Source organism: Lithobates pipiens, unplaced genomic scaffold, assembly GCF_037356315.1.
Source record: "Lithobates pipiens isolate NorthernLeopardFrog02 unplaced genomic scaffold, aLitPip1_a1.2 Scaffold_27, whole genome shotgun sequence".
Classification (NCBI taxonomy): domain Eukaryota; kingdom Metazoa; phylum Chordata; class Amphibia; order Anura; family Ranidae; genus Lithobates; species Lithobates pipiens.
In genome coordinates this window covers 187,296,356-187,316,465 of record NW_027507788.1, presented here as the reverse complement: position 1 = coordinate 187,316,465, position 20,110 = coordinate 187,296,356, and the positions used below count along the sequence as shown (strand labels likewise).

The following is a 20,110-nucleotide window of genomic DNA, read 5'->3' as shown; positions in this document are numbered from 1 at the left end:
GATGCCCTAAATTTAATGACATTTTCTGAAATGATCACTAAACTTAAACAGCTTTTTCACAAAAACTGTAAAAGATATAGCCAGATAGCTGAATATCGTGTGAACATTTTAAAGTTTGTTTGGCGTCTGTAGCTGAAAGCATGTAGGAGCTGAAACTTTTGGTAGCGGAAGAAGATTTTAAGGATTTTAAGCATGCTCTCATAGCTGAAAGTATACAGAAGTTATGCAGAGCCAAAAAAACGGACGGAATAATAATAATAAAAATATGATTAATAAATAAAAAAATAATAATAACAATAGTGGGACTGCTGAAGCAGTCCCACTAATGAAAGCAACATATTAATATGAGAACTGCTGGTATGTTGTATTTATGGCATCTGGACTTGCATAAGAGGATTTCTGTAAAAAGTTACTAAAGTTGAACTTTTAAGTGACTAAATCATTTTTTTTTTTTTTTTTTTAAATATGTCATACTTACCTGCTCTGTGCAATAGTTTTGCTCGAAGCAACCCTGATCCTCCTCTTCTTGGGTCCCCAGCCAGTGCCCCTGCCTCCTCCCTCCCTCTTCTTGGTGTGCCACCAGAGGAAGTGCTTCCTATCGTGGCACGCCTGCATGCTCGATCATGAGCCACCCAGTCTGCATCTATTGGTGCACAAAATTTAACGTGGCCTTGCCTCCCACTCCCTCGTTATAGGATTTGGCTCCCGCTTCTATCAATCTGCCCTGTGAGGAGGGTGAGAGTGGAGAGAGCAACTGCTCTCAGGCACAGCGCTGGATCCAGATTGGGCTCAGGTAAGTATATTTGGTAGGGGGCTGGTGCACACAGAAGGTTTTTTACCATAATGCAAAGGTAAAATTATTGTTAAACTTCTACCTTTACAACCACTTTACGTTCTAGCCTGACCCATGCTCATCCCTACTGCTGATCTTCTTCTTCAGGCTTTTTGCAACCACTTCCTGTCAATAAGCACTTCGAGGATGTCTGCATGGCATTTCTGAGGGCGAGTTTCCTAATGGTGACAACGGCAGACCATGGCTGTGTAATGTGTGCTAAATTAGAAGCTTATGGGTTGATTATTAAAACTGGAGAGTGCAAAATCCGGTGCAGCTCTTCATAGAAACCAATCAGCTTCCAGGATTTATTGTCAAAGCTGTCAAAGTGATTGTAAAGTCTTGTTTGTTAATTTTACTTACATTTTTTTTTTTTTACAATTACCTGCCCTGTTGCAGTGGATTTACACAGAGTAGCCCGGATCCTCCTCTTCTTGGGTCCCTCTTTGGTGCTCCTGCAGCTTGCTATGGGGGCACCCGAGCCAAGCCACAGTTTCCTGTGTTCATTCAGACACTGAGCTGTGGCCCCCGGCCCGCCTACTTTCCCTTCTCATTGGCTGACTGACTTTGACAGCAGTGGGGGCCAATTGCACCGCGCTGCTGTTTGAGCCAATGAGCAGGGGAGTCCTGGGAAGCCGAGATATTCCTACAACATCGCTGGCTCTAGATGGGGTCTCAGGTAAGTATTAAGCCTCATACACACGATCGGACTTTGTACAAACTTTACTGTGGATTTTTGTTCAAAGGGTGTCGGCCGTGAACTTGTATTGCATACACACAGCAGGACTTTTTCGGCCAACTTTCACCAAATCACATGGTTTTTCTGCTCTTTACTGCCACCTTTGGTCAACTTCTGTATTGTTGTCTGATCTTTTGCATTGGTTCTGAGCATGCGTGTTTGTACTTTGTACAAAAGTCCTATGGTTTTGTGTAAACACGATCAGACTTTTCTCCATCGGACTTTTGTTGCCAGAAATTTTGTCTGTTCGCACAGCCAACAAAAGTCAGATGAAAACTGAAAAAGTTTGTCCGATGGAGCGTACACACGGTCGGATGTTGCTCCAAAACGGCTAATTTGCATGTTGTCAAAAAGTCTGATAGTGTGTATGGGCCTTTAGGGGGGATAATACTAGCACTATTGTACATATCTCTGCAGCCGCACATCGGAGCAATGTCTCACTGCCTATGATTAGCGCAGCTCTGCGCCGACTTCCTGGCGGGCTCGGCAGGTGTTCCATGCGAACGCGCCTGAGCTCATCCCTAAAGCTGACCATTGCAGGCACCCCTGTCAGTGGCAAATGATTTGTCTCAACACCCTTAAATTACACTTTTGCTAGACAGTTTGGTCTGCTCAAAGGAAATTGGGTGAAAAAAAACTTACTGGCACAATCACTATTTGAAAAAAAAAAAAAAAGCCTCAAAAAGGAAAACAAATGCAGCCACCACATCATAATTGGTAAGCTGCAATATAATACATTTTTGGTTTTGGGTTTGATGCCGCTTTAAGGCCAATTCCTAAGTGCTACTGTGCTCATTGCGTGCAGGAAAAATTGACCTTTATTTTTATAATACACTGCTTGCTTGTTACTACAGTGTGCTAACTTCCTTTGCCATTTGGAGCAGCGAGACCTGCATTTGTATTTAAAGCGAAGCTCCACCCAAAAGGGGAAGCTCTGCTTATCTGCCTCCTCCCCCCTTCTCTGCTGCCACCTTTTGGGGGGGGGGGGGGTTGAGCAGATACCTGGCTTTGACAGGTATCCACTCCCACTTCAATCTTAGTTTGCCATAGTGAATTGATCCGGAAGTTCGGCCTCTCTCGCCTCCCCCCATAGCTTTCTGGGACACATCGCAGATCCCTGGACAGGTAAGTGTCTCATTTGCATGGAGCTCCTCTTTAAAGGGATTTTAAATTCGGAAGGCTTTTTTTTATCTTAATGCATTCTATGCATTAAGATAAAAAGCCTTCTGTGTGCAGCAGCCCCACTAATACTTACCTGAGCCCCATCTCTATCCAGCGGTGTGCAGGAGTGCCTCGGCCGTCTGGGACTCTCCCTTCTGAATGACTGAGACACAGCAACGGGAGCCTAATGGCACCGAAAATGTATTATATTGCAGCTTACCAATGTGGTGGCTGCATTTGTTTTCCTTTTTTAAGGCTTTTTTTTTTTCAAATAGTGATCGTGCCAGTAAGTTTTTTTTTTTTTTTTTTTTTCCCCAATTTCCTTTCAGCAGACCAAACTGTGTCTAGCAAAAGTGGAATTTAAGAGGGTTGAGACAAATCATTTGCCACTGACGGGTGTCTGCAATGGTCAGCTTTTATGTACAACAGTGCTAGTATAAGCCCCCCCTAATACTTACCTGAGACCCCATCTAGATCCAGCGATGTTGTGGGAATGTCTCGGCTGCCCGGGACTCCCCTGCTCATTGGTTGAGACAGCAACGCCGTGCAATTGGCTCCCACTGCTGTCAATCAAAGTCAGTCAGCCAATGAGAAGGGAAAGTAGGCGGGCCGGGGGCCATAGCTCGGTGTCTGAATGGACAAAGCAAGTTCTCGGCCAACACCCTTTGTACAAAAATCCACAGGAAAGTTTGTACAAAGTCTGATCGTGTGTATGATGCTTAATACTTACCCGAGACCCCATCTAGAGCCAGCGATGTTGTAGGAATGTCTCGGCTGCCCAGGACTCCCCTGCTCATTGGCTGAGACAGCAGTGTGGTGCAATTGGCCCCCACTGCTGTCAATCAAAGTCAGTCAGCCAATGAGAAGGGAAAGTGGGCGGGGCCAGGGGCCACAGCTCGGTGTCTGAATGGACACAGGAAACTGTGGCTCGGCTCGGGTGCCCCCATAGCGATGTGCACGAGAACCGAAGAGGTTTGCAAAACTTTCCAGGAAAGCAAGAAAAAAGTGATCTAAAATATTTTAAGATATTGTCATAGCTCCTGTATGGCGAAATATTTTCAACGACAAAATTAACAGTGGTACTGGAGATTTTAGTTGAGTAAAATGCGACTAAAACTAAAACAATTCAGATGACTAAAATACAACTAAAACTAAACTGGCATTTTAGTCAAAACTCTAAAGCCCTATACACACTATTAGATTTTCTGCAGATTTTTTTTTCCTTCAGATTTACCAAAAACCATATAATATGAGGTCAAACCTTAGGAGTTTCAATGTGTATGCAATCAGGCAGACCCTTCACTACATGGTTTTGGTAAATCTGAAGACAAAAATCAGCAGAAAATCTGATGGTGTGTATAAGTGGCAGTTCACATTAGTGCGCTCTGCGAGATCGCATGTAATTCGCACTGCAGTACAAATCACATGCGATGTCCATGCAATGTGATTTCAGCCATACAGATAGTACAGCTGAATTTGCATTTATTTATTGGTCCGCACCAGAATCAGATCTCGTGTGTTCACACATATGCGATCCGAGTCATGTCCCTACTGTCAGTTCGCAGTGCGATATGTGAGCTGAAATGGGGGTGCCATTGACATTGTATTGACACTCCCGGCAGTTTGCATATGGCAGTGTGAACTGCTGTGGGACTCAGGTGTGATGCGGGAGCCCGCAGTGGATTTGCAGGGTTCCCACATCGCACCAGTGTGAACCGGCACTTAAAACTGAAAATTGACTTCAAAATTAGCACTACTCTGCTGGCTTTTTCTAAATGGGCAACGCAATGCCATCCACAGCCTATAATAATAGCACATTAAGTTATAAACATCTCCGTGCGAATTTGTACAGAGGTCCTGTGCGTCTTTTGATCCCTTTCAGGTCCAAATTTAGCCCAAAATGCGGGCTGAAATTGGACCTAAAACGGTGAACCGGGACGCACCGGACCCCCTGCTGTGAGCTGCATGTGAAGTTAGTGTGAGCCCACACTTAACCACTTGAGGACCGCCGCAGGCCGATATACGTCGGCAGAATTGTCACAACTGGGCACAAGCATGTCCAGGTACGTTGCCCTTTAAGAGCCCGGCCGTGGGTCGTGCGCTCGCTGCCGGAGGCGCAATCGCAACCTGGTCCTGAGCTCCGTGACTGTGCCCGCGGGACACCAGTGAGTCACAGAGCTGAAGAACGGGGAGAGCTTCCTAGCTGCCTGTTGCTGATCGTCTGTTCCCTGTCATAGGGAACGACGATCAGTGATGTCATATGCCAAGCCACGCCCCCCTACTGTAAGAAACACATTCGGTCGCACGTAACCCCTTCACTGCCCCCTAGTGGTTAACCCCTTCACCGCCAGCATTTTTACAGTAATCAATGCATTTTTAATCGCACTGATCACTGTATTAATGCCAATGGTCCCAAAAATGTTTCAAAATTGTCCGACATGTCTGCCATAATGTCGCAATCACAATAAAAATCGCTGATCGTCGCAATTACTAGTAAAAGAAAAAAATTATTAATAAAAATGCCATAAAACTATCCCCTATTTTGTAGACGCTATAACTTTTGCACAAACCAATCAATAAACTTATTGCGATTTATTTTTTATTTATTTTTTTTACCAAAAATATGTAGAATACGTATCGGTCTAAACTGAGGGAAAAAAACGTTTTTTTAAATATATTTTTTGGGGGGATATTTATTATAGCACAAAAAATAAAAACCGCAGAGGTGATCAAATACCACCAAAAGAAAGCTCTATTTGTGGGAAAAAAAAGGACATCAATTTTGTTTCGGAGCCACGTCGCACGACCGTGCAATTGTCAGTTAAAGCGATGCAGTGCCGAATCGCAAAAAGGGGCCTGGTCCTTTGGCTGCAAATTGGTCCGGGGCTTAAGTGGTTAATGTTGGTAAATGTGTCATTTACAGCCAATTGAGTTTACAGCTTTTTTTTCATATTTTAAAATTGCACTTCTGCTTGTCCGAAAGCAATATTTTTGTCTATGAAACTTGGTCTTATTTATAAAGAAGTTCTATATCACAATGGCTAAATCTGTGGCTGTAGTTCATGTTTAACCACTTGCCGACTGCCGTGTGCTGATATACGTCGGCACAATGTTAGCGGTGGGCAAATGGGCATACCTGTACATCCCCTTTAATTGGTGGGGATAGTGTGCGTGCTCTCACAGCGTACAGCTTGGCTGTGCCCACGGGTCCCGTGGACTCTGTCTGCTGGGGGGCCCGCGATTGTGTCACGGAGTGGAGGAACGGGGAAGTGTAAACAAGGCAATTCCACGTACTGCCTAGTGACACGACAGGGATCTACTGCTCCCTGTCATCAGGATCAGTGATCCCTGCCATGTCAGTGGTAGCCTCTCCCCTCTCCACAGTTAGAATCACTCCCTAGGACACACTTAACCCCTTGATTGCCTCCCAGTGTTTCATTGTCATTTGCACAGTAATCAGTGCATTTTTATAGCACTGATCGCTGTATAAATGACAATGGTCCCAAAATAGTGTCAAAAGTGTCCGATCTGTCCGCCATACTGTCATAGTCCTGATAAAAATCGCAGATTGCCGCCATTACTAATAATTTAAAAAAAAAAAAAAATGCCATAAATTTATCTCCAATTTGTAGACGTTAGAACTTTTGCGCAAACCAGTCAATATATGCTTATTGCGATTTTCTTACCAAAAATATGTAGAAGAATATATATCGGCCTAAACTGAGGAAAAAAATGGCTTTTTTATATATTTTTTGGAGATATTTATTATAGCATAAAGTAAAAAAATTGCTTTTTTTTTCAAAATTGCCACTCTTTTTGTTTATCGCAAAAAAATAAAAACTGCAGAGGTGATCAAATACCACCAAAAAAAAGTACGTCAATTTTGCTTTGGTGTAACGTTGCACAGCCACGCAATTGTCAGTTAAAATGATGCAGTGCCGAAGCGCAAAAAGTGCTTTGGTCAGCAAGGGGGTAATATCTCCTGGGGATGAAGCGGTTAAACCTTAATAACAGAAATAATATTCGATTTCTGCTCCAGGAGTATATAATGAGTTTGGAAATTCAAGACAAATTCTTAAGAGAAGTATGGGATTTGCTTTTTTTTTTTTTAACTAATTAATCAATCATACATACCTAGGTGATTGCTGCATCTGTCCCCTGCCAGCTCTAACACAAAGAACCGAGCGAACAAACACCACCAATCCCTCGGTTTTCAGGGCTCCCTGAGCTGTAGATCAGGGGTCTCAAACTGGTGGTTCTCCAGCTGTTGTGGAACTACAAGTCCCATCATGCCTCTGCCCATAGGAGTTCTGCTTGTAACTATCAGCCTTGCAATGCCTCATGGGAATTGTAGTTCTGCAACAGCTGGAGGGCCACCAGTTTGAGACCCCTGCTGTAGATTGTCAGTCACCGCTGTCTGCTCTGCCCCCTCCCCCCATGCTCACTGGAGCGTTGAGCTGTGGAGGGGGAGGGAGCTGCAGGCTCAGGTCCTCGGCGGCTTGCTGAGAGGCTGAGCCAGGTGCCTGTCCAGGCATGTGGGTGGATCCCAACCATATGGTCGCAAACTTTCTCGAGCTAGGACAGGCACTGTAACATCAGCCAACAGCGTGCTTCAGTCTGCGGAAAACGGGATATGATCTGCACCCCTGTGATCCACAGGAGAAGTACAGCCAAACCAGTTTTGTCTGTACTTCTCCTTTAAATAATGCATTACAATTTAACAAAACCCATTCGATTTTAGTTGACTAAATTGTACTGGAAAATGTAATCACCTAAAATACGACTAAGGCCCCTTTCACACGGGGCGGATCAGTGCTGATTCGCCCCATGGATGTCCGCTTGCTCAGCGGGGATCGCCGTAGCGATCTCCGCTGAGCAGAAGATGACGGGTCTGTCTCTGCACAGGGACAAACCTGTCACAGCGCCGCTCTCCCCTATGGGAGATCGGATGACGACGGACCACAGTGTCTGTCGTCACCCGATCCGATGACGGATGGAAAAATAGCTTTTTCCTCCGTCACACTTTTTTCGGATCGGAGCGGCTCGGATGTCAGCGGACATGTCACCGCTGACATCCGCCGTTCCATAGACCTCTATGGAGCATCCGTTCAGGTCCACCTGAAAAACTGACAGGCGGACCTGAACGGATCGTTCGTGTGAAAGGGGCCTAAAACTAAAACAATTCAGATGACTAAAATACGACTAAAGCTAAATCAAACTTTGACATCAAAATGAACACTGTATGGCAGACTGTACAGATTATAATTAGTGTTTGTTAACCTAAAAGAAAAACATGTCCTGTTCCCTTAAAACATGTTATACAGCACAATGCTTGTGGTGTGTAATTTGGCTCCTTCTATCACCTAAAAAACTTGGCTGATCCTGCCTGACTACACCCTCCCCACCCTGTAAACTGAACACAGTTACCATGGCTGCTGAGCCCTGACATCGCGGTCAGTTCATGTGCCTCCGTCATCTGCAGCTCTCCTCTGCCGGCTGCTGAGCCCTGACATCGTGGTCAGTTCATGTGCCTCCGTCATCTGCAGCTCTACTCTGCCCCACCCCCCCATCTGCTCTGTGTCAGTACCCGATCCCCTCCTCTCCCTCTGCTATTATAACTACAATAAAAACATCCCATCCCCTCTGTAACATAACTTTATATGTTTCTATGCCTGCGTTATATAAAAAAAGCTGCCGATCTGTACCTATATCAGAGCGTCTCCCGTGACTCTTCGTCTCTCTCTCTCTCTCTCCTCTCTTCCCCTCCTCCTCGGCTGATGTCATCGAGAGTGCTCAGCCCCGCCCGCTGGAGCTGTGAGCCGGGCAGAGGAGAGAGCCGAGGAGTCACGTGAGCGCCGGGAGACGCTTTGATATATGTACAGATCAGCATTTTTTTTATTTTTTTCCATATAACACAGGCTCAGGGACACTTATTGTTATATTACAGAGGGGATGGGAGGTTTATTATAGTAGTGGCTTAACAACCACTTTAAGGCCTGGTTCACACCTATGCATTTTTTTGTGCGTTTTCAGATTTGCAGAAAAATGTTAGTTGTCACCTCATCCCTTTAAACCTGAACACATATAAATTACACAGGTTCTGTGGCTGATTAAGGTGGAAACTAAACTCGCTTGTTGCCTTATCTGCATTTAACCTCCCTGGCGGTATGATTCAGTCTGGAATTAGGTGCTGAAAGCGGTACAATTATTTTGCATGGAAATCTGGCGTTTTATATTGTAGTCCTGTAATTCTTAGGAATAACGCTCTTAAATCTCTTCAAACCAGAGTCTAGCAGACATCCCGGGTATGATAAAGTTTATAATATAATAAAGAATAATAAAAATTATTCAATAATGTAATCAAATCCTAAAACACTGAAAAAGGGACACTTTTTGGTTGCTATGGACAATCTCCAAATTCCAGGCAGAAAAAACAGTATTTATAATATAAAAGTGCATGCAGGGCATTGCACAGACCACTAGGGACAAAGGGTGTGTGTAATTTTTAATACAGCACTGTAATCTGTAAGATTACAGTGTTTTGTGTGTTTTTTACTTTTTTGAATTTGCCGCCAATCTCTGATCCCGTGCGCCGTAACGTTGCAGGGAACGGAGCTCGGCGGCATTCGGCACTGTGAATGGAGCGGAGGACAGCTCGATCACACAGCGCGGGGGACATCGCTGGATTCAGCAGACAAGGTAAGTAACTCTCCCTGTGTCCTCCCCTGCATCCAGCGATGCGATCCCGAGTCTGGCTCTGGGTTACCGCTCCTGCTAGTAAATTCCCAACCCGAGCCAGACTCAGGATTACCGCTAGGGAGGTTAATTAGCCTCAGAACCTGTGTAATTCATATGTGTTCGGGTTTAAAGGGATGAGATGGCAACCCTAGCTACAGTCCATGTAACATGGTTTCCTATGGGTCACGTTCACATCTGTGCATTTTATGGAAAGGGTCAGGGACTTTTTCTTTTTTTTTTTCTGGTTTTTGGTTCCATAGACTTCAATGGATCAACAGCATGTATTGAAAGCACACAAAATGCACCTGGAATATGCAAACTGCAGTCTGCATAGGTGTGACCCTTAGCCTAGAGTCGTTTTTTTAATTTGCTATATTAACTTTTTTTTTTTTTTTATTAATTCCCATGTATGGTAGATTGATTGATTATTTAAAAAAAAAAAGATCCTGGAATTCAGAAGAGCAATGCATGTTGCACACACACTATACATTATATATAGGTGCTGCTGTGGTTGCACTGGGAAGGAGAGGAAGTTCTGACATGTAAGTGGGCCAGAGCTCAGTGTGGTAGGTGTAGTGGCAGAACCCTGTGGGTGTTCTTTTATATATAAAAAATAAAATAAAAAATAAATAAAAAAAGACAAAGGAAACCAAGTAAGCCATTGTGATAGGTGTGAGCACAGGCCGCCCATGTGTTACTCCAATAGCCCTTCCTTATGCCATAGATGAGAAATTGAGAAAAAATGGGGGGGCGACTTAGTGGGACTTTATATAAAAAAACGTATGTGAATACGTCTCCATCCCTGATTCAGTACAAACAAAAAATAACTAAAGAGGGACTTTATATGAGGTATGTGCGGCAGCAGAAACTGAGTAAATGTAAACAAAACACAACGTTTATTGCTGTATAATACATAACACGTAAGAAATTTAATTCATAATTTTGTGTCCACAATGACATCATATAATGTAAAAAACACAAATATACGGAATAGAAAATATTATTGTATAAAGCAATCTGGCCAGGATGCCTGACAAAAAATGACTACTAACCAAAGGGGAGGGGGGGAGTACTGCTTTATACAATAATATTTTCTATTTCATATATTTGTGTTTTTTCACAGATATTTAATGTATTTGCCCCTGAAGAGTGGATTAAATCCATAAAACACGTAGGGATATTGGATGCATCTCGGTGGATGTTTTAACTAGTATATATATATATATATATATATATATATATATATATATATATATATATATATCTATACAGATATATACACATTTCATCTTTATACAGTAAAACCTTGGATTGTGAGCATAATTTGTTCCAGAAACATGCTTGTAATCCAAAGCACTTGTATATCAAAGCGAATTTCCTCATAAGAAATAATAGAAACTCAGATGATTTGTTCCACAACCATTTATTCATAGGTCCTTCAGTTTATAGTCAATATAAAAGGATTACAGCAATGTGATTGGTTGTGTAACCATAAAACCTTCATCCACAAATGGAAGCCTTCACAAGGGGGGGTTAGAAACAAAATCCAGCAGGAGCTCCAGAGTATAAAAGAGAAGAGAGGCGCCTCTAAGTGTAGCAATATGGTTACATTTAATGAAGCTACAACATTTAGCAACTCAGATGGTTGATGATTAAAACGGGCACATCCATATATGCAGGCCTCCGGGGTAAAGCTGTCCACATAGACAGTCTTCTGCACCGCCGGCTCTCACTGCTATCAATGGGCAATCGTGACCGGGAAGACTACCCTGCAGTAGAGCGAACTGGAAGCGAGGCTTGAAGAGCCTGTGGAGCGCAGAGTGGAAGGGATGACGTCAATGGCAGTGAGGAGGGAGGTCTATGTGGACAGCTTTACCCGAGATGCCTTTTTTAATCCTCAACCATGTGAGTTGCTAAATGTTGCACCTTCATTAAATGTAACCATATTGCTACACTTAGAGGCGCCTCTCTTCTTTTACACTCAGTTGTGACATGACGCTACTTGTATATCAAGACATTGCTTGTATATCAAGTCACAATTTATGAAATAAAATTTGCATGTCCTGCAAAATGCTCTCAAACCAAGTTACTCTCAAACCAAGGTTTTGCTGTACTGTTTCTGAGGTGGTCAGTGTCATCTAGGATGGCTGTTATGTATTTACCCTACAATGTATTGTCTTGATGCAGCGGTCATATTCATTATACAATGGGGAGTTATTTAGGAAAGGCAAATCCACTTTGAACTACAAGTGCAAAGTGCACTTGAAATTGCACTGAAAGTGCACTTGGAAGTGCAGTCGCTGTAAATCTAAGGGGTAGAGCTGAAATTAGTGGAAGCTCTGCTGATTTTATCATCCAATCATGTGCAAGCTAAAATGCTGTTTTTTTTTTTTGTTCCTTGCATGTCCCCCTCGGATCTACAGCGATTGCACTTGTAGTGCAAAGTGGATTTACCTTTAGTAAATAACCCCCAATGCATCAATTATTATTGCCAGTTTTCTACATACTATGTCATTATGGACGCAAACTTATCAATGAAATTTCTTACATGTTATGTATTATACAGCAATAAACATTGGGGTTGATTTACTTTGTCTATAGAAACAAAAAAACGAAAGGAGGACTTTATATGTACAGCCGCAGAAAAGCAGTCAATGTAAAAACACACTAGGGTTTATTTACGAAAGGCGAATCCACTTTGCACTACAAGTGCAGTTGGAGTTGCAGTCGCTGTAGATCTGAAATGAGGGGAAGCTCTGCTGATTTTGTCATCCAATCATGTACAAGCAAAAATGCTTTTTTTTTTTTTTTTTTTTTTCAGCTCTACCCCTCAGATCTACAACGATCTTCACTTCCAAGTGCACTTGTAGTGCAAAGTGGATTTGCCTTTCGTAAATAAACCCCCATTGTGTTTTTACATTGACTGCGTTTTTGCGGCCGCACAGATAAAGTCCTCCTTTTCGTTTTTTGTTTCTATAGATGAGAAATTGTCTCTCTGGGCCTGTGCCTACTCTGGTTCACAGATCATGTTTCTATGAAAAGAAATATCCAGCATTAGAGAAATGAGCTTTTGTACGTTCGGTAGAAGTTCTGGTTCACAGAGGGGTTTCCGAATATCTAGGATTCACCCACCTGAGGACTTCACACAGATGACATACACAGACGTTTTCTAACCTGTAACGGTCTACAGGCTGCACACGAGTCCCCCTGGGCCTTCTAATTATGGCTGTGCTCTGCTAACCAATATAGATTAGGCTTGTTTTCAATGAAGCCCTACAGACATACGGCGTGCAAAGGAAATACAGACAATATGTCACTGGATCCAGAGGCTTGCTGCTGCGTCTACTATGGGTGTCTACTATGGGTTCTGGTCTAATAAAGAGGGACTTGGTAAGGGAGAGTACCATCATAGTTGTGCTGGTATGTCTGTGTGACTTGTTCAATATATGGATTGTAAACTGGCAATTACAAACAGGGGACGGATCCACAGATCACTGTAAAATAGGACTGCTTCAAAAGAATTTGCCTAGATTCACATATGTTCAGGTCAGGAATGCGTGCATAATCGTGTACATTGCCAACCCGCAGGCGCAACCTGCTGCTCTTTAGCGGACAAATGCGCGGTAACTATTAATTCCGAATGGCACCCCAATGCATTGGAAAACGCAGCACTTTTTTTGCCTGCGTGAAACTGCATGATGCTGCAGCACCATGTGATTCCATGCAGCATGCTTTAAAGTGATTGTAAACCTACCATTTTTCTAAAATAAAAATAATAAATGTCATACAGTGGATTGTGAGCATAATCCGTTCCAGGAGAATGCTTGTAATCCAAAGCACTCCTGTACCAAAGCGAGTTTCCCCATAGAAGTCAATGGAAACAAAGATAATTAGTTCTGCATTTACTTCTATTACATGCAATACTGCATGTGGCCAGAGGCGGGGGGGGGGGGGGGGGGCACCAGAGAGCTTGGAAATACTCGGGGACAGCTCAGCTGAACTCGGGAACAGAGTATTTCCAAGTGATTCCGAGTATTTCCGAACCGTTTCGAGTGTCCCGAGCGCCCCTGCACCTCTGGCCAAATGCAGTACTGCACACCCAATTAGCTTGAATTCTGCTCGTTTTGCGAGACAACACTCACAAACCGAGTCAGAACTTTAAAAAAAAAGTTGCTTGTTTTTTTAAAACGCTCGTTAACCGCGTTACTCGTAAACCAAGGTTCCACTGTACTTACCTGCTCGGTGTGCAGTGGTTTTGCACAGAGCAGATTAAGGTGTAAAACGCGTTAGATGTGCTTGTTAGTTTGTGCTGTTGATGCTCTGTTCTTACACGCGATAAAGGTGAATAATTGGAGTGCGGCTGTCCAGCCTTCTTTGTTCCATAGCCCCGACCCTCCTCTTCTTGGATCCTCTGGTGGCCTCCTGGATCCTCCTCTTTATCAGGGGCCCCCATGGAAAGCCACTATCCATGGGGGAAACTCATGTGGGCTCGCTCCCAAATCCCACTGCGGAGTCCATTGGCACAGAAAGCGGGACTTGGCCCGCCCCCCGCTCGCGGATCACAGCTTTTGATTGACAGTGGCGGGAGCCAATGTCTCCTGCTGCATTAAATCTATCCAATGAGGAGAGTAACAGCGGCTGGAGCTGCTGCGTTTGTGCACATTGCTGGATTGGATTGGACTCAGGTAAGAAAACGGGGTGGTCTGTGGGGGTTCACACCTCCGATGGAGGCGGCTCGCGCCAGAGGTCTAGGGCATCCTTGTTCTCTGTTTCAGCGATGAATCGAGGCCGAATTTTTTCCCTAATTCGACCTAGACATAGAGCCAAAGAAGCACAAGCCACTCCACAGCCGCAACGGAGATATGTGAACCAGCTCCATAGAGAATCGGTCACAATCTCCTGCTATGCAAATTGGATGTGGAGAAACTCGCATCCAATTCGCAATAGTGTGAACCCAGCCCACCCCAGTGACCAGTAACAAAATTTAATAACCCGTTGTATTACTGGCTAGTGGCAATGTTAAATATCTCCCTCATTGTTATTCCGAATACTGATGCAAGTGCTGGGGGTTGTCATTGTGTAAACTGGCACCAATGCTGGGGGTTGTCATTGTGTAAACTGGCACCAATGCTGGGGGTTGTCATTGTGTAAACTGGCACCAATGCTGGGGGATGTCATTGTGTAAACTGGCACCAATGCGGGGGGTTGTCATTTTGTAAACTGGCACCAATGCTGGGGGTTGTCATTGTGTAAACTGGCACCAATGCTTGGGGTTGTCATTGTGTAAACTGGCACCAATGCTTGGGGTTGTCATTGTGTAAACTGGCACCAATGCTGGGGGTTGTTGTGTAAACTGGCACCAATGCTGGTCTAATTTATAGAATGCATTAAGGTGGAAAACTTCAAGGCTTTATAACCACTTTAAAAATGGTTCTGGGACCATTCAAGTGAAAGGGCTGCTGTACCCGTAATGCGCATGTGTAAACAGACACACAATAGCGTTAAAGAGAAAGTAAAGCCTCTTAAGGGAAAAAAAAAAAAGAAAGGCACCCTGCAAGGCAAAGGCATAATGAGCTAGTATGCATAGCATACTAGCTCATTATGAATTACTTACCTGAGATCGAAGCCCCGCAGTGGTCCTCAGTCACCACCTCCATCGCTGCCATGATATCCGGAGTGACTTCCGGGTATAGCGGCTCCGATGCTCTGACTGGCCGGAGCCGCGATGATGTCTCTCCTGTGCATGCGCGCTGTTGCCGCCACTAACTGCATGATCGCCATTAGAAACGGCACATTCAATGCGCCTGTGCCTGATGTCTACGGAGCATGCGCCATAGACATCGGGGCCACTATTCTTGCAAATATCTCCTTAACCTTTTAGGTTTGGGACATCTTTCTTTCAGCTACAGGTAAGCCTTAATCTAGGCTTACCTGTGGGTTAAAGTGGTTGTAATGGGTTTACAACCACGTTAACCTAGGCTAAATGGAACAAGTGTAAAAAAAAAAAAAAGTACAAAACCAAATCAGATCAGATTGTGAATAAGGCACACAGGGATTGATTTACTAATACTGGGGAGTGCAAAATATGGTACAGCTGTGCATGGTAGCCAATCAGCTTCCAGTTTTTTGGTGTGAAAGCTTTATTGAACAAGCTGAAGTTAGAAGCTGATTGGCTACCATGCACAACTACACCAGATTTTTCACTCTACATTTTTAGTAAATCAACCTCTCTGACTCCGGTAGGGCTGCTCTCAACAAAAGCAGGGAGCCCAGCTTGCAAGATCTATAGCAGCCATTCTCAACCAGGGTTCCTCCAGAGGTTGTTAGGGGTTCCTTGAGCTTTGGCTGATGAACCACCTTTTTGATGATGCCTACAGAGTTCAAGGTTCAGCATCACTTGGCAAAGCCAGCCGCATGACCCAAAATATCTTTTTAGCTGTCTTTAAGGGTGGCGCATTCTGAGCACCACTTTAAGGGGAACATTCTTCCTATTTGACCACCAGTATAAGGGGCATTGTTCCTATTGACCCCTGATGAATTGGTTTCAGTAAGGGTTCCTCGAAACCTGAAAATTCTTTTTGGGGTTCCTCTATGGTTAAAAAGGTTGTGAAAGCCTGGTCTATAGGCAGGAAGTCCAATGATGGGACCTAACAAAGGGTCAGAGGGTCCAAATGCGTATATATTATGTGTTCGGTGCTCTCGTTGGACTTGGTGTAGCTCTGTAGTATTAATGACTCTTCCCACCCCCCCACCATGTATTTCCAGATGTATAAAGATCAGGTCCATGCTGTAGATGTGGAATAGGTGACACTTTACATGGCAGGGAGCTGATCTGATGCTGCACCGCTCTGTGCATGGCTAATGAAGCACTGCCTACCTCCCATCCATTGTTCTACAATGACATGGTCATAATGCACAGGCACTGGCCTGAAATGAATTACATACCGAATAATGGGAGTAGTAGAGACAGACTCCAGTGGGATGAATCCTTCCAGGTAGCCATGATGAATTCAGCACTTTGCAGTCTTCCCAGGGCTGGTGTGGCTTAGGACAGGAGACAGAGGGACAGGGATGATGGACCTCCCCCCTCCTAGATGTCCATGTTCTCAGGGTGGAGAGCCCTACAGGAGGTCAAGGAAGATGGTTCAGCACCCTGGAGAGGGCCAGGATGGGCAGATCAGGAGACTTCTTCTTCTTCTGCCTGTGTGCAGCCTGTATAGACAGATCAGAGCCCAGCACACTGCTCTGTGCCTGCAGATGGGAGGCTCACTAATGCTTCTCCTTCATCAGATCCCGGCGCCAGCTACAAAATCATCACCTTTCATCAATGCATTCCTCCCTCTCCTGCCAAGCGCTAATCTAATGAGCATGGATGCATGCAGCCACCGCAAATGGCTATCTGAGAAGTAGACAAGGGAGCAGAGGCATAAATGAGCTCATTGGCCACTAGGTGGCAGCAGAGAGCAGCGATTTTACATGTGAGTCATCCAAAGGCTTGGAATTAGCCAGAAGTACAGAGACAGGGGGAGGTCACGTGGTTTTATATGCTCTTTTTTTAAAATACATTTTAACCACTTGCTTACTGGGCACTTAAACCCCCTTCCTGCCCAGGCCAATTTTTAGCTTTCAGCGCTGTTACACTTTGAATCACAATTGCGCGGTCATACAATACTGTACCCCAAATAAAAATGTTTAGAATTTGCGAATAGAGCTTTCTTTTGATGGCATTTAATCATCGCTGTGTTTTTTAACATTTTTTGCAAAAAAAAAAAAAGTTTTATAGTTTGTTATACAATTTTGCAAACAACAAATTTTTGAAGGGCACTGATGGACACTGATAGATGGCACTGGTGAGCAGTGATAGGCTGAACTGATGGGCACTGATAGGCTGCATAGATGGGCACTGATAGATGGCACTGGTGGGCACTGATGAAGTCACACTGATGGGCTGCACTGGTGGACACTGATAGATGGCACTGATGGACATTGATAGGTGGCACAGAAGGGCACTGGTGGGCAATGATAGGCTGAACTGATGGGCTGCACAGATGGGCACTGATGAAGTCACTGATGGGTTGCACTGAGAGGCTGCCCTGGTGGGCACTGAGAGGCTGCCCTGGTGGGCACTGAGAGGCTGCCCTGGTGGACACTAAGAGGCGGCACTGGTGGACACTGAGAGGCGGCACTGGTGGACACTGAGAGGCGGCACTGGTGGACACTGAGAGGCGGCATTAATAGGTGGCACTGATGGGCATTAATAGGTGGCACTGATGGGCATTAATAGGTGGCACTGATGGGCATTAATAGGTGGCACTGATAGGCGACACTAATGGACACTGATAGATTGCACTGGTGGGCACTGATAGGCTGAACTGATGGCGCTGGTGGGCACTGATGAGATGGCACGGAAGGTCATTGATGGCACTAAAGGGAATTGCTAGGTGGCACTGATGGGCACAGATTGTCAGCACTGATAGGCATTGATCGGTGATACAGGTGGGCACTGGCAGGTGCTACTGGTGGGCACAGATATTTAGGTGATGTTTCACCCTCTTTGGGACTGCTGTCCCTCTGACACAAGCCAGTGGTCGCCTTTTTTTTTTTTTTTTTTGCTGCTTGCGCTGTTAGTGTGAGCATAAAAAAAGCCGATTACCGATCTTTTGTTTACATCATTGACTGACAGCTGATCGTGTGGTTAGGGGCCGCGACCTGCCCCTTATTCCGATCAGCCAGATCCACAGGGGGCGCACAGGCAGCTCATGCATAGGAGGATGTCTATTGATGGCCTCCCGGCAATTGAGGTCCGCAATGTAGCCGTCATTTGGCTATAGCGTGGGCACGAGAAGGTACACTCAAAGGCAAAACTTTTTTTTTTAAAGTTCTGGATGAAGTGAAGAACACCTGTCGGGTTTTTGCTGCCAGTAAGAAAACTGAGACAACGTTAAGGCTGGGTTCACACTATTGTGAATTGGATGAGAATTTCACCACATCCGATTTGCATGTCAGGAGATTGCTACCGGCTCTCTATGGATCCGGTTCAAACATCTCCGGAGCGGCTCCGGTGTGAATTGCACAGGAGTCTTGTGTGTCTTCTGGTCCATTTCAGGTCTGAATTCAGCCAAAAATTTGTGCTGAAATCAGACCTAAACCAGTGAATGGAGACGCACCGAACCCCCTGCTGTGAGCCGCTCCGTGCAAAAGTGTGAACCCCGCCTATCGTAGAAATCCAGTCATATACCAACAATACGGAAACCTGCTTCTACGCCTACACAGCTTCCAACTGATCGCCCCTGATGGTAACCCCTTCCCTGCCAGTGTCATTTATACAGTTACACTGCGTTTTTTTTTGTTTTTGTTTTTTTATCGGAGGAAGTCAGCACAGGGATGGTGGGAACCCCTCATAATGGACACAGCGGGTGTACAGACATGGGAACTCGGCACAGGGATGGTGGGAACCCCTCATAATGGACACAGCGGGTGTACAGACATAGGAACTCGGCACAGGGATGGTGGGAACCCCTCATAATGGGCACAGCGGGTGTACAGACATGGGAACTCGGCACAGGGATGGTGGGAACCCCTCATAATGGACACAGCGGGTGTACAGACATAGGAACTCGGCACAGGGATGGTGGGAACCCCTCATAATGGGCACAGCAGGTGTACAGACATGGGAACTCAGCACAGGGATGGTGGGAACCCCTCATAATGGACACAGCGGGTGTACAGACATGGGAACTCGGCACAGGGATGGTGGGAACCCCTCATAATGGACACAGCGGGTGTACAGACATAGGAACTCGGCACAGGGATGGTGGGAACCCCTCATAATGGGCACAGCGGGTGTACAGACATGGGAACTCGGCACAGGGATGGTGGGAACCCCTCATAATGGACACAGCGGGTGTACAGACATGGGAACTCGGCACAGGGATGGTGGGAACCGCTCATAATGGGCACAACGGGTGTACACTCAGACCCAGGAACTCAGCACAGGGATGGTGGGAACCCCTCATAATGGGCACAGTGGGTGTACAGACCTAGGAACTCTGCACAGGGATGGTGGGAACCCCTCATAATGGGCACAGCGGGTGTACAGACCTAGGAACTCGGCACAGGGATGGTGGGAACCTCTCATAATGGACACAGTGGGTGTACAGACATGGGAACTCAGCACAGGGATGGTGGGTACCCCTCATAATGGACACAGCAGGTATACAGACCTGGTAACTCAGCACAGGGATGGTGGGAACCCCTCATAATGGGCACAGCGGGTGTACAGACCTGGGAACTCAGCACAGGGATGGTGGGAAACCTATGGGAATTTCTATGCTTACGAATTTCATACAAAATATGAAATTTCGTTAACGAATTTCGGAATTTTGGATCCAAATTAACAGAATTGACTGGTGTTTTGTTCACCAATCAGAGGAAGTCAGCACAGGGATAGTGGGAACCCCTCATAATGGGCACAGCGGGTGTACACTCAGACACGGGAACTCAGCACAGGGATGGGGGGGGAACACCTCATAATGGGCACAGCGGGTGTACACTCAGACCCGGGAACTCAGCACAGGGATGGGGGGGGAACACCTCATAATGGGCACAGCGGGTGTACAGACCTGGGAACTTAGCACAGG

The 20,110-nt window shown here is 45.3% G+C and overlaps 1 protein-coding gene across 1 annotated transcript in view; it reads right to left on the bottom strand.

Annotated features, from left to right (window-relative positions):
- SCN3B (sodium voltage-gated channel beta subunit 3) overlaps positions 1-16,903 on the bottom strand; it is a 47,847-nt gene extending 30,944 nt beyond the window's left edge. The window contains exon 1 of the mRNA XM_077458026.1: positions 16,416-16,903. Within this exon, the coding sequence (XP_077314152.1) occupies positions 16,416-16,473 (58 nt within the window). The 5' untranslated portion in view covers positions 16,474-16,903. The remainder of the gene's footprint in view (positions 1-16,415) is intronic.
- Between the last annotated feature and the right edge of the window lie 3,207 nt (positions 16,904-20,110).